Source organism: Rhinoderma darwinii, unplaced genomic scaffold (genome assembly GCF_050947455.1).
Source record: "Rhinoderma darwinii isolate aRhiDar2 unplaced genomic scaffold, aRhiDar2.hap1 Scaffold_69, whole genome shotgun sequence".
NCBI classification, from domain to species: domain Eukaryota; kingdom Metazoa; phylum Chordata; class Amphibia; order Anura; family Rhinodermatidae; genus Rhinoderma; species Rhinoderma darwinii.
Genome location: NW_027464249.1, coordinates 206,393 through 220,412, shown reverse-complemented (window position 1 = coordinate 220,412; position 14,020 = coordinate 206,393). Strand labels below are relative to the sequence as shown.

The 14,020-nt window shown below is 38.7% G+C and overlaps 1 protein-coding gene across 2 annotated transcripts; it reads right to left on the bottom strand.

Moving 5' to 3' along the window:
• Nucleotides 1-299: 299 nt before the first annotated feature.
• Nucleotides 300-6,244, bottom strand: LOC142728748 (phosphatidylinositol polyphosphate 5-phosphatase type IV-like). Of its 2 annotated transcripts, none has more exons than XM_075849129.1 (12): nt 5,605-6,244; nt 5,141-5,232; nt 4,795-4,919; nt 4,406-4,525; nt 2,948-3,043; nt 2,675-2,836; nt 2,384-2,499; nt 2,041-2,177; nt 1,730-1,854; nt 926-1,060; nt 721-806; nt 300-633 (listed from the first exon to the last, which is right to left on the bottom strand). In XM_075849129.1, the coding sequence occupies exons 1-9, from the start codon at nt 5,917-5,919 to the stop codon at nt 1,794-1,796; spliced, it is 1,224 nt and encodes a 407-aa protein (XP_075705244.1). In that variant the 5' UTR covers nt 5,920-6,244; the 3' UTR covers nt 300-633; nt 721-806; nt 926-1,060; nt 1,730-1,793. The 2 variants fall into 2 exon arrangements, with proteins under 2 accessions (XP_075705244.1, XP_075705243.1); XM_075849128.1 differs by having other exon boundaries at nt 1,730-1,837.
• Nucleotides 6,245-14,020: the final 7,776 nt, after the last annotated feature.

The following is a 14,020-nucleotide window of genomic DNA, read 5'->3' as shown; positions in this document are numbered from 1 at the left end:
CGTCGCTGAGCGTTAAGGGGTTAAACAACTATCAAATATATCACTGTTTTACATCTCCTGTCACTTTTTTTCCAACATATGATCTAATCCAGTACATATGGCGGCACGTTCCATACTCTCTCTATTGTGTACATATGATACAATGTCCTGTCACCTACCACTGGATTAAACGCGATGTCACACAAATAGCGCTGTGAAGAGTCGGTTAAGTGAATTGTATACTCTGTGGTAAGTTGCAGCCGGGCACTGAACACACTAATAAATACCAGTCACACTTATGGATTGATGTTAAAGATTTATTTATGGTTTTTGTTGATCAAATTATAAGATGGTAAAGATGATGTTATACAAGATCCAGCAAAAACAATGGAAGATGTCCCAGTATATACTGTAATGTCAGTAAGGGGTGGTAAATCTGTATTCCAGAGACACAGGAAGAGATGACATGTTCTCCTGTTCTGGGCCTGGTCTTCTGGGTGACATTGATGCCCCGATAACCACACTGATGACTCTTCCGTGACAGATGTAGACAATTTTAAGTCTCGCCATTGGGATACTTGTAAGATGGCGGGTTCTGCCCTTGGTTGTTATTGGCATTGATGTTGATGTTCTGTTGAAATCTGCTGACTTGCTCTGGGGGGAGAAGCCCACAACCCTATTAAATATTCATTATTCAGGCTGCTTAACAAATATAGAGAGGACATATCTAGAGGAACTTACCATTCTTTCTATCAGCAACGATGGCGGCTCCTCCGGTGACAGGGAGCGCTGTTCTCGCCAGATATAACACGGAATTGATGTTTATGCTGCAAGAGAAATATTTGCTATTAATGCTCTACTAATGTGTGTTTCTTAGCAGGCACAAAATATAGAAGATGTTTTATTGCGGATTTTCCTATTAGATCCTGGGCGTTACACTACAAACCTTGAAGATGGTTGATCCAAGCGGTGGGTTTGATCTAAAGCTGCGCTGTTCAGGATGTTACAGGAACTTTCTGATGTTCACAAAGGTGGAATCATTGTTTTATGCACCTGAGATGGTAAATGTTCCTTAGGAGTCCTGCAAGATGCCAAGTAATGTCTTACATCCATAAGAATGTTCCTTGTATCTATCATGCTTGCTTAGAAGCTAATGCACCATAAAATACAGTTTATCCATCCATCCTAGTGGCAGGATTCTTTAAGACACTTCAAATGGGGACATTTTTTAACTTTTCTATGCCAGTTTTTTTTACGTAGAAAAGTTATAAACGGAACAAAAGTCACAATTTGCGGTAAAAATTGTGATCTGTGTAGTTTCTGCGCTTATGGCACTTTTCTAAAAAGTGGACAGAGAGCAGCTGGAGGAGCAGAGCCATCAGCGGCCGACACATTTATCATAATAACATGGATTATTAGTTATTAAGGTGTGGGGGCGTTTTCATAAATTAGGCACATTTTACTCCAAGTTTTTTTTATATTAAGACCGGTGTAAGAAACGTCAGTCTTAATAAATTCCCACCAATCTATTATACTATATACATGCTTACAGTTTTCCTCTAAAACCCACAACCTTCATTTAGAAATTAAAAAAATATCTGAAAACAAGAAAATGTAACTAGAAGATAGAATGACTTATTTACAATTTCTTTATGTTGGTTGATAAATTAAATGACAGATTCAGAGGAAGACTTAAGAGATGGAAGAACATTCTCACAGCAAACATACTAGACAAGTACAATGCTCTCACCTTATGTGCTGTCAGGACATGAACAGACGCAGCTACTTTTTTTGTCCTGACCTCCTAATGCCCTTCAAATAGATCTTGCGGTCAAAGCTTCCACCAGCCAATGGGATGCTGGAATGAGAAATATACTGTAAGACATATGATAATGTTAGCGGGTAACCACACAATAATTGTTTAGTTTCACATCCTATATTACTCCAGTACTGTCACCCAGGTATACAGCCACCTGCCCCAAAGTGTGAGCTCTGCTATAAGGCCCATGTAGTAATGGCGGCTACTGAAAGGATCTTACCAACAACATGGACATGACTTACTCATCTGAACCAGGTCTGAGCTTTACTTCAAAGATGCCAAAAACGGGTCGGTGGTCTGAGGTCTTCAAAACAGGGCATGAGTCGTATCTCAGGACTCGCACATCTCCCTCGTATTGGCTCTTAAACAACACCCTGTCCTGTAGAGGTCATGAAAATAACAAATATCATCAGTGCAATCATATTATCATTTATTTATAAACCTCATAGCATCATAGACTGAACATTTCGGCCTATTTTATTATATAATATAAATTTTGAGACTTTGTGCATTTAAGGTTTGAAAATCTATCCATGACATCTATTGTTTCTTTAGCTCTGTAGACCTGGAAATAAGATATCTTACCGTATATGATGGAATTCTCTGCTTTTCTGATGTATCGTAGGTGTCTGTGCCAATGTCGAACTTGTATGTAGGAAGGAATTCAATGGTGTGCTCCTTAAACCCTACAAATATGGACCCTTAAGTTAAAAGAAAAAAAAACATGTCAGTATTAAAAACATGTGCAAGAGATGTAGGACTATATAAGAATGTGGTGAACATATCCACCATCATGACAGTGATTTGTATTGATCTGTTGAGGTGTATGTGGTAATGGCTGAGGAGTGATAGAGATCTGTCTACTAGTAACTGTACCGTTGTTCTTGGCTTCATTCAGATGGTCGTGTTTGAGGAGACTGGACATATCTCTTCCTTTAATATTTTTCAGAAGAGATTCCACGTTTTTTCTGTCCTCTTTTAGTTGAAAATTGAGGTCCCCAAACCAAAAAACTCGATCAAAGCGGCTGGTGACGTCCACTGTAGAATGAGATAAACACAGGACACAATTAGACCACGTGACTGCATTAGACTCAATGGAGATAAATAGATAAAGGAATCGATAGGTTCAACCACATAAGTAATACTCACAGGCATTGGAGTTTATTCTTTCCGGAATAATTTGAGGCAGACGGAGACCCTCGGTGATAGTTTTATAGTCCTGGATCCTCTTGTAGACTGCCCCAACTGCAAACCAAAAATATACATATCAGTAAATATGACCTCCTGGAGTTTAGGACAACCACCATATTTAAGTTTTCTCTGACAATAGGTTTCTTTATCATATATTATCTAGGTATCACATCTACTTCTTGGGCTGTGTAGTCTGAATGTTCCCTCAACAATGAATTTTCTGCAAATAGTATTTATTTTAATAGGATTTCTATTGACATTTTAGAAGATGAGACTGGTGGAGTTCCATGATGTGGGTCCGCACTCTGTACACCAGACACACTGATATTTCTGTAGTAGTAGAAAACAAAGGGAGAAGTCCTCCAGCTCACCTGACATAAGAAATGAGTGTCGCTGTCAGCGCCCGGACCTTTTCGTGTCGGCACACGATGCAGGAGCAGAAGTAATAAGGAGGTTAAGTCCAGCGCATGAGTAGAAGTAAAATAGAAATGTTTTTCCAAGTTTAATTAAATTTCCATTAAAAAGTCCATTAGGGTATGGTCCTGGTGTGTGGATAAGAGGAAAAGATGATCCTGTAAGCCTACGCGTTTCGGACGATAGCGACGTCCTTAGACTTCGCTGTAGTGGAAATTTAATTAAACTTGGAAAAACATTTCTATTTTACTTCTACTCATGCGCTGGACTTAACCTCCTTGTTACTTCTGACACTGATATTTCTGTTACTGTAAATCTAAGACACAATCATTTTCTTGACAGAGGATACAGTATTTCTATTAGGGTATGTGCACACAATAACGTCAGTTACGGCTGAAATTACGGAGCTGTTTTCAGGAGAAAACAGCTCCTGCATTTCAGACGTAATTGCTCGTACTCGCATTTTGCGAGGCGTCAATTACGGACGTAATTTGGAGCTGTTCTTCATTGGATTCAATGAAAAACGGCTCCAATTACGTCCCAAGAAGTGTCCAGCACTTCTTTGACGAGGCTGTTATTTGCGTCTTTTGACAGCGACGCGTAAAATTACAGGTCGTCGGCACAGTACATCGGCAAACCCATTGAAATGAATGGGCAGATGTTTGCCGACGTATTCAAGGCTTTTTTTTCCAGACGTATTTCGAGGCGTAAAACGCCTCCAATACGTCTGAAAATAGGTCGTGTGAACCCAGCCTAATAGTCTGTAAAGGACATTAGGCCGTTAATCCTTCCACTATTACTTGTCTCTCACTATATAGAATAAGTTTGATGGATTAGAAGAAGTTTGACCAAATAAGGAAGAACTTTTCATTTTGCACCAAAACATTAATAGTACAGATCTCTTCATATCATCTCATATATTATAGTTTTTTTATGAACCAGCAGCACTTTTATACACAGTAAAACTGTACATAGTCACATATTAATAACAGACATACTTACATCTCATATGGGAATTAATAAACAGGAATGATGTCCCAAAGACAGTGAAGGCAACACTCAAAGCTCCTTTGGTTTTTACATGGTGGAATAGCCTGGTTGTTATATGGGTGTGCTCTACCTCTGTATAAGAAACACAAGGAGAAGGGTCAGTGGTAATAGTACAACATGCAACAATGATACAGATATTTTCCTATTAAACGCTGGAAATATTACTACAACATCATTTCACACTTTGTAACTGTGGAGTAAACTCTCAGATCTCCAATACTCCACAGTGAAGAATCTGAGAGTTGGGTTTTCAGACATCTAGTTCTAATGACTAAATAAGAAGTTCCAACTAATGACTTCAATTAGGACTTATTATGTAGATGTAAGAAAGTCAATCTTACCTGAGCAGAACCAGATCAGCTCCCGTCGAATAAAGATGGTGAGATACAAGACTCCGAGCCCGGATGAGTGGTATAGCACGTAGTGCGGACCAAGGGTCTCTTGTAATTTTATCTCCCATTCCCGTCTACAAGAAGACACAATTTCAAGTTAACATATTAATAAATGACACCAGATTAAAATACTCAACTCATCTATTAAACAATCAATATTATAACCTCTGGGGTTAAATAGGAAAATTAAGGAGCGATCCTATACTAAGTAGAAGGTCGAGAGAGAATTTCAATCAGCCGACCTGTAGTCCATCTGCAGACATAGACTGTTGTAAGACAACCTGAGAAGACTTACCTGTTTGGACATCCTTCCTGAACGCCAATTACATAAATGTCCTTGGTGTCATCTGATGGCAACAGCAGATCCTCTAGATTTTGTGGGAACTCCTGCTCAAAATATGAAGATATTAATAATGTATACACAGAGCACCAACCAAACTGACATCTTCTATATCGCCTACAAAAAATTCTATCTGATCGAATTGGATTTTAGTCTTTATAGACTATGGCCAGGGCTGCAGTCTTAGGATCGGAGGTATTGCCATTCCAAAGACATAGGTTATTAGTTTGACAGTTTGCAGTGTGTGCAGCAACAGTGATTGGCCCAAATGTTTAGAAAATGTGGGCCTAGGGTAGGATATAATATGTCTATGTGATATCCAACTGCAAACTAAAGACACATGGTTACTGACCCAATTTATCCAACTGTAGATCAGACACCCTGATGGGTCACAATAGATATTGTACATTACTTCTCACCTTCCCCTCCATATTCCAGGTGGCAACGTATAATCTCAGCCGTCTATTTGGGAAACAGCGATCCAGTTCTTTAGCGCCAATCACAGCGCTGCTGCCCAAGCTCCTGATTGCGCTCTTCTTGGTGTTCTTTGAGCCAATGTCACAAGGTTTGCTGTGACTTGGATCGCTGCATTTTTCAGCTGGTATGTCTTTGATGATAGAAAACGTCTGGAGCGAGATGTTAGGCTCCTCCATAGTTGGTATCTCTTTCATCAGATTTCCTTTATCAGGAATCTGAGAGACATGATATTTTTTTGTTTTTCTCCAAAAGGGCATGGTTGTTTAATGCCCCGGGTGCAAAACTGCACCAATGTCCGTGGTAGAAAACCAGGAGGCAGTAAAGATTGAATTTAACTAATCGCCTCTAGTTCTCTGAAAATAGGACAAATCGCTGACCGTAAAAGCAACACAGTAAGTAACACAGTGTCAATCCAACAGCAAGATCTAGAATGACCAGAGAAAGAAATAGTTAGCGAAAAAACTCTGAGGGAACCAGCTGGAGAAATTAGTTATAAAAGCGGCATTCCAAGTACAGGATCTGGTCAATCAGAAGTGTTTGAAGATCACATTGCTTGGGGTCTTGGGGCTTGGACCAGCTGTGAATGACATTGCTTGGGGTCTGGATGTTGGAACAATGTATTGGTTGTTGAATTGACACAGTATGACATTTCCGGGGTTTATGTAATTATTATATGAGATACTAACCATAATTTAGAACCTCTGTAATTTGTTAATGAAAAATGACAATTGCTATTGAGGATACAGTATTAGTATTAAATCACTTCCCTAATATTTTTATACTAGTAATTATTAATAATAATAGTGTATTTTACATAAGTAGAGAACCTAAAATGCATAATTAGTAATTCCCTAGTAAATATTTATTATGAGAATTACTCCTATTATAAACTGAAGGGTTCCAATAATAAGTTCTCAGGGCTGCGGGTCATTCACATTCCCTTTCTTTGTGGTTGCTTTATCAATTTACCAGCAGAATACAGATGCCAATTTCAGTCTGCAAGCTGCATTCTGTCTATGGAGCAGAAGTCACAGGCCGCCATATTGCCATTTAGCAACTTCTTAGTAAATTAGTATAACTATTCCAAATATAAACTAAACTTTAAATGGCATACACAGCAGAATTGTACCTAAGAATAAAATATTCATAAAGAAACTGATAGATGAGACTCATCTAGAGACGTAGCGCTGATAGAGTACTTACCGGTCACATCCAACTGATGAGTGATAGATCTGTGGCCAGCACCATAGTATATACCCATGCTCTGTGACATCACAATAGCTGTACCCGGGGTGAGTTGCTTTTATGACCACACCCGTAATTTGCATATTTCAATATGGATTTATCATTATTTTTAATAGTAGTGACATCACAATACATAAACCCAAGGTACACGATGTGGCCAAAAGGATGTGGACAGCTGACCCTTTACACCATCATAAGCTTGTTGTACTTCCCATTACAAAGCCATGGATGTTAGCCCAAACCATGACAAATATCCCCAGACCAGTATCAATTCCCCACCAAATAATTTTTATATCAATTGATCAAATTTCAGAATTTAATTAAATTGTTTATAATTATTTCTGGGGAACCTACACTAATATAAGGAAATATAGTCCCCTAATATACAGTCCTCTAATATGACCATATTGAAATTTCTCCTTTACAAGTGGTAGACATAATGATAATAAGGGAGCTCAAATTTTGTGCATTTACCCTGCACATCTAAGATACTTGAGCAATTTAATTGCACACTAATACTAATACCATATTACTACCACTATCACACAATATCTTCTAGAAATTGAATAATTCAATGTTCCTAATAAAACAAATTGATTAGCGAGAAGTACAGATGTAGCATTGATAGAGTACTTACCGGTCACATCCAACTGATGAGTGACAGATCTGTGGCCAGCACCATAGTATATACCTACGCTCTGTGACATCACAATAGCTATACCCGAGGTGAGCTGCTTTTATGACCACACCAATAATTTGCATATTTCAATATGGATTTACTATAATTTTTTATAGTAGTGACATCACAATAGATATACCCGGTGTGAGCTGCTTTTATGACCACACTTATCATTTACATATATCAGTATGGCTTCACCATTCATTTTATGGTTTGATTTTTATGTACATTTTTAATGCAATTTCTATATTCATAATGTTTGTCTGTGGTCAGACTCTTACCCAGCACTGCCAAGATTACAGCTCAGGAATAGAATTAAATCCCATAATATATGATAAAAGTCGGGCATATGGGTCACTGGTGGTGCATAGAACTTGTAATGTTCATCTCTCACAGTCGGTTTAGTGTGTGTATAGTTATTACAATCTGTAAGGATCTGCAGCTGCTGAACATCTGATAAATTATCATTTCACTCTCCTGACGAAGCTGAAGCGAAACGTACGTTGGGGTAGCGCTGCAGATCCACCTGGGGTATGTTACCTATTGATTTATACTTCTCTTAACCTGCAAACTAATATGGGACTCTTTTTAGAGAACATCAGTGCACACAGCAGGGAGATAGTGATAATCTTATTCAGGTTATTATAACTTGTATTGGGAATATGAATTTGATGATATTGTATGATTTGTACCTCTAGAAAAGTTTAGTGTGATCTGTGAGCGCTAATTTTTTCCGGGTATTTTCATCAATTGCTTTACTGTATAGAGAATTTTTTTATTGAAAATAAATGAAATTGTAGTTTATAATGGGAACGTACTCTGATGAATTCTTTATAGGTGATAAATTATCATTTCTGTCTGTGTGACATGGGGGAAATAATTTATATTATCTGAAAATACATCATTTTAATTTTGAATTTTAATAAAAACCCCCATTAGAGGATGTGACTGTGCACCAGTAAGAACACGCTACATGCTGCATCTCCTGTGCTCAGCCCTCTTACTCCTTACAATCCTGAATACATACTGCTTCACAATTCCCCTACCAGCTTGTAATAGGTATCAGAACAGCTGTGGGCAGCCATTACCTCATGAACCATGTCCTGGAAAGGTAATAGAGGGGGTAAGAATCGATCGAGACATCCTGAGACAAGACGGTCATACCTGATGTGAACGAATGCAGCGTAAATTATATATATCATAGGCCTACCAGAGAGGGTAGAAGGCCAACAACCATATGTATTCATTAAAAATGGCTGCATTATATTTTTATGGATACCACAATCTCTGCTGCATTTATAGTCAAGAGAACTGAAGAATTTCTTCATAGTCTCTTCATCTGGGTCATTTCTTAGACCATTGATGGCCCATTTGGTAAACTGTAAATACAGGGATTGGCTTTACTAAACATCAAGTAGTCATGGCAGTCAGAACTCCACGATCAGAAAGTGATGGCATATCCTAATTGTATTCCCCCGCTTTATGAGATGTAAAACCACTTTAACCCCTTAAAGACGCCGCCTAGTTTGTGCCTTAAGGCTCAGACACCATTTTTCAAATCTGACCTGTGTCTCTTTATCTGGTAATAACTTTGGAATGCTATTCTTTATCCAAGCGATTCTGAGAATTTTTTCTCGTGACACATTGTACTTTATGTTAGTGGTAAAATTTGGTCAATACCTTTAGTGTTTATTTGTGAAAAACACCTACATTTAGAGAAATGTTTGAAAAATTTAGATTTTTCTAAATTTGAGTGTATCTGCTTCTAAGACAGATAGTAATACAAAACAAAATAGTTACTAGTTAACATTTTGGAGGTGAAATTTACAAATATATATATTTTTTTTAAAGAAATTCCATTACAATCCATTTTTTTTTCTGTAACTCAGAAGGTTTTACCAGAGAAACTTAACTCAATATTTATTGTTCAGATTCTGCAGCTTTTAAAAATGTCCCACATGTGGCCCTAGTGGACTGAAGCACAGGCCTCAGAAGCAAAGGAGCACCTACTAGATTTTGGGGCCTCCTTTTTATTAGAATATATTTTAGGCACTATGTCATGTTTGAAGAGGTCTTGTGGTGCCAAAACATAGGAAACATCCCCAAAAAGACACCATTTCGGATCTACACTCCCAAGTAATTCATCTAACGGTATACTGAGCATTTTATCCCCACAGGTGTTTTGCTGAATTTATTGAAATTAGGTCATAGAAATTAAAATCTAAAAATTTTTCATTTTCACAAAGAATGAAAGAGAAAAAGAACACCAACATTTGTAAATCAAGTTCTCTCAAGTAGCATAATACCCCATATGTTGTCATAAACTGCTATTTGGACATACGGCAGGTCTCAGAATGGCAGGTGCCCCGTTTGGCATGCAGCTGTAGGGTGGTAGTGAATATTTTGACCCCAATGCTGTTTCATAGATTTTATTAGAATTAGGCAGTGAAAATTACAAATTAAATTTTTCCCGAAACATTGCTGTTTTAGCTCTAAATGTTTTATTTTTACAAGGGGTAATTGGAGAAAAAAACACCACACAATTTTTTACTAAATTTCTCCTGAGTACAGCAATATCCCATATATCCCAATATCCCATTTTGCTGGATTGGTGTTAGATGATAGGAGTGAAAGAGCACCATGCACATTTGAGGTCTATGTTAGTGATTTTTCCATAGTTTGCCCCCAATTGCAGGGCTCTGAGGTCAAATAGTAAAACAAACTTCCAAGAAGTGACCCCATTTTTTAAAATATACCCCTCAAGGCATTTATTAAGGGGTGCAGTGAGTATGACCCAATACTACTATTTTTACTAGAAAAATGTGCAGTGGATTTTCCGCTGATATGCCATTTTAGTGCACAATATGTTATACCCAGCTTGTGCCCCTGAAGACAAATACATCATAAACTGTTAAGCCGTTTCTCCCGGGTATGGCAATGCCATATATGTGGATGTGGATCTGCTGTTTGGGCACACTGAAGGGTTCAGAATGGCGGGAGCGCCATTTGGTTTATGAAGCACAGATTTTGCTCAGTAATTTTTCTGTTTGGGGTTTTGCTGGTATTTCAGTTTATAATCTGGGGGCATATGTAAACTGTGCGGAGTACATCAGTATATAATAAGAGGATATAATAATGTGGTAAATAAATAATAATCCGCAGTTCTGTGGCCTGTGTCACACTGATAAATGGTGCCCGATCTTATCCCCCTTTTGGATTGCACTCTGCACATTTTGTGTCGCCATATTCTGAGAGCCATAACTTCTTTTTGTGACAGAGCAGTGTGAGGGCTTATTTTTTGCGGGACAATCTGTAGTTTTTACCGGTACCATTTTTGGATACATGCAACTTTTTGATCACTTTTTATTCTATTTTTTGAGAAGCGTGGTGACCAAAAAACAGCAATTCTGCTATTGTTTTTTATTCTTTTTTTTACAGCGTTCACCGTGCACTATAATTGACATATTTACTTTATTCTGCGGGTCAGTACGAGTCTGGCGATACCAAATTTATATTGCTTTTTTATGTTTTACAACTATTTGCACAATAACATTTATTTTGTAAAAAGAATGTACTTTTTCTGTTGCCACATTCTGAGAACCATACATTTTTTATTAATTTTTTGGTCGATAGAGCTGTATGAGGGCTTGTTTTTTGCAATTCGAGCTATATTTCTTTTTATTTGTACCATTTTTGGATACATGCAACTTTTTGATCACTTTTTATAAAAAAAAATTTTGATGACCAAAAACATAGCAATTCTGGTATCGTTTTTTATTATTTATTTTTATGGCGTTCACTGCATTGGATAAATTACATAATATTTTTATAGTTCAGACCATTACGGATGCGGCGATGCCAATTCGTATAGTTTATTTATTTTTTCTAATAATTAAGTTCTTGATAATGGAAAAAGTGTGAGTTTTAAATTTATTACTTTAAATTCTTACTTTTTTATAAAAAAAATTTTTACTTTTTTTTTCCGTCTCACTAGGGACTTGAAGGTCCAACAGTCCGATCGCTGTTATAATATCCTACAATACTTATGTGTTGCAGGGTATTATACCTGTCAAATACCTACAAATGTATACCGCATAACCATATAGCAAAACGACACATGGTCAATAACAAAATATCTTTATTAGTGCAATATATTCAGATAATATAATATAATCTCATAAAAACAGTTAAAATAATCTAAAACAAAGGATTGCAGTGGTGGTCAGAAAATACACAATTTCAAATATATAGTTATTTATATGGTGCAAACAATGTATCACAACTCGGTTTGATCAGGCAAAAGTCACAAAGTAGAGAGATTTCCCAAGTGGCACAAAAATATATTTTACTGGGAACAACATCCCCTATAAGGCTAGATACACTACTAAAGAAAAAACCTTCACAAAAAATATGGGACACAAACGTCAAGTTCGTGATGACATAATAAACATGTCCTAAGGACACATGGACTAAAAAGTACCACTAAACTGACCCATAAACTGTCCAAGATACAGCAACAACAAGTAACCACCACCACCACCACTGGACCCCAAAGGTCCAACTGTCCGATCGCTGTTATAATATCTTACAATACTTATGTAATCGCCTTCTGCAGATGGCAGACCCAGTGGTTATTATTAGTTCTCCGGTTACCATAGCAACCATCGGCACCCCGCAATTGCGTCGCAAGGTCGCCGATGGCGTTGTAACCCCTTAAGTTTTGGTGATTGCTATTGAGCGCCGCATTTAAGGGGTCAATCGGCGTAAACCACTGCTATCGATCCCCGAGGTATGAGCTGTGATAACTGCTGTACGATACAGCAGGTATCACAACTCATAAATGTGTCGGGGGTTGGGAATGGCGCTGGATTTCACCTGCACCATACTGTTACTGAGCTGAGCACGAACAATTTGCTCAGCTTGTTGTAATAGTAATGAGCGGAGCAGGAAGGGGTTAAGGACAACCTTAGCAATATGCTAACCACAGGGGGCCTTCTGTTGAGCTCCTACCACAATCTGCTGTTATCAATGGGGGAATCGGACAGCAAATCGGACGTCAGTGTAAGACACAAATATGAAAAGTCTTGCAAAGGTAGAGTCGCTCCTTACACTGGATTTCTGCTTTACCCAACTGAGGGGTTGTGTAAAAAGGTTGTCTAAAGGTCCATTCACACTGCATTTGCAGTGCACATTCGACATATGCATCAGTAAATGCTCACATCGCATACCACAATCTTGTCCATTATGGGCTAATATATATTGGTTTACTTTTTTTTTCAGTAATAGGGATTTTGCAAATACACTCTCTTTTTTTATATCATATAGGGCAGATTCAGACGAACGTTGCGTTTTTGCGTGCGCAAAAAACGCAGCGTTTTGCGCGCGTGTCAGCAGCGTGTGCCATGCGTATTTTAACCATGTGTGCGTGTATTACGCGCGTAAGACATGCGTTTTTCCTGCGCGTGTAAAAAACGCACGCAGCTGTTCTGTTTACGCCAGCATACAAAAAGGCCAAGAAAGCAACACCCCTGCTTGATGTGTGCACCTGTGTTTCTTCATTTGTGTGCTTTTGGTGCAACCCAGTGTTCAAACCAGTATTTGCGGTTACTTTGTATGCCACACTGCATTGATGCCACCTAGCTCTCTGGCCCGTGTCCTATTAGCATGGATGGTTTGGCCAACGCGGTAGCATTCTATGGCCACACCGGCGGAGATCAGGTAGGGTGTGGGTTCACCCAATAGTGGCCCAACGCACCTCTAAAGGGCATTTTCATACCCTCTTTGCTGACCTCCGTCGTCACCCCGAAAAATTTCGCTCCTTTTGCCGCTTGTCTGTGCCTGCCTTTGATATGCTGCTGGAGCTGGACACCAACATGCACTTCTGTATTTCCCCAGAGGAGCGTCTCCTTGTCACCTTACGGTATGTGCTGTTTCATTATCCAGGTTACACACTGTTTTAGGTGCTTCATGTCCTACCTAACATGTTGGCTTTGTGGTTTGTTTTCCTGATTTCCTGTAGATTTTTGGCGACTGGCAATAGCTACCATTCCCTTCATTTCGAATTCCTTCTTGGAGTGTCCACTATTTCCGGCATTGTCCCAGCAACCTGTGTGGTCCTGTGGCTGAGATTGAAGGGCAGCGTGATCCCTAAGCCTACGGCCCAACACTAGCTTCGAATAGCCCAGCAGTTTGAAACCAACACTCAATTTCCCCACTGTATTGGTGCACTGGATGGGAAGCACATCCGTGTCCAAAAACCCCCCCACTTTGGGTCTCGATACTTCAACTACAAGCAGTTTTTTTCCATAGTCTTGCTGGCCTTGTCGGACTGTAATTTGTGCTTTACCATCGTGGACATCAGGTCCTATGGAAGCTCCGCGGATGCCCGCATTTTTCGCTCGTCCAGAATGGGCAAGCGTCTAATGTCTAACCAA

Excerpts from the sequence above, each read along its gene's own strand:
- LOC142728748 (XM_075849128.1), bottom strand. The coding sequence starts at position 5,919 with ATGCCCTTTTGGAGAAAAACAAAAAAATATCATGTCTCTCAGATTCCT. Across the intron at positions 2,837-2,947 it reads AAGAATAAACTCCAATGCCT|TGGACGTCACCAGCCGCTTT; the intron begins GTGAGTATTACT and ends CTCATTCTACAG. Across the intron at positions 2,500-2,674 it reads GAATGAAGCCAAGAACAACG|GGTCCATATTTGTAGGGTTT; the intron begins GTACAGTTACTA and ends TTTTAACTTAAG.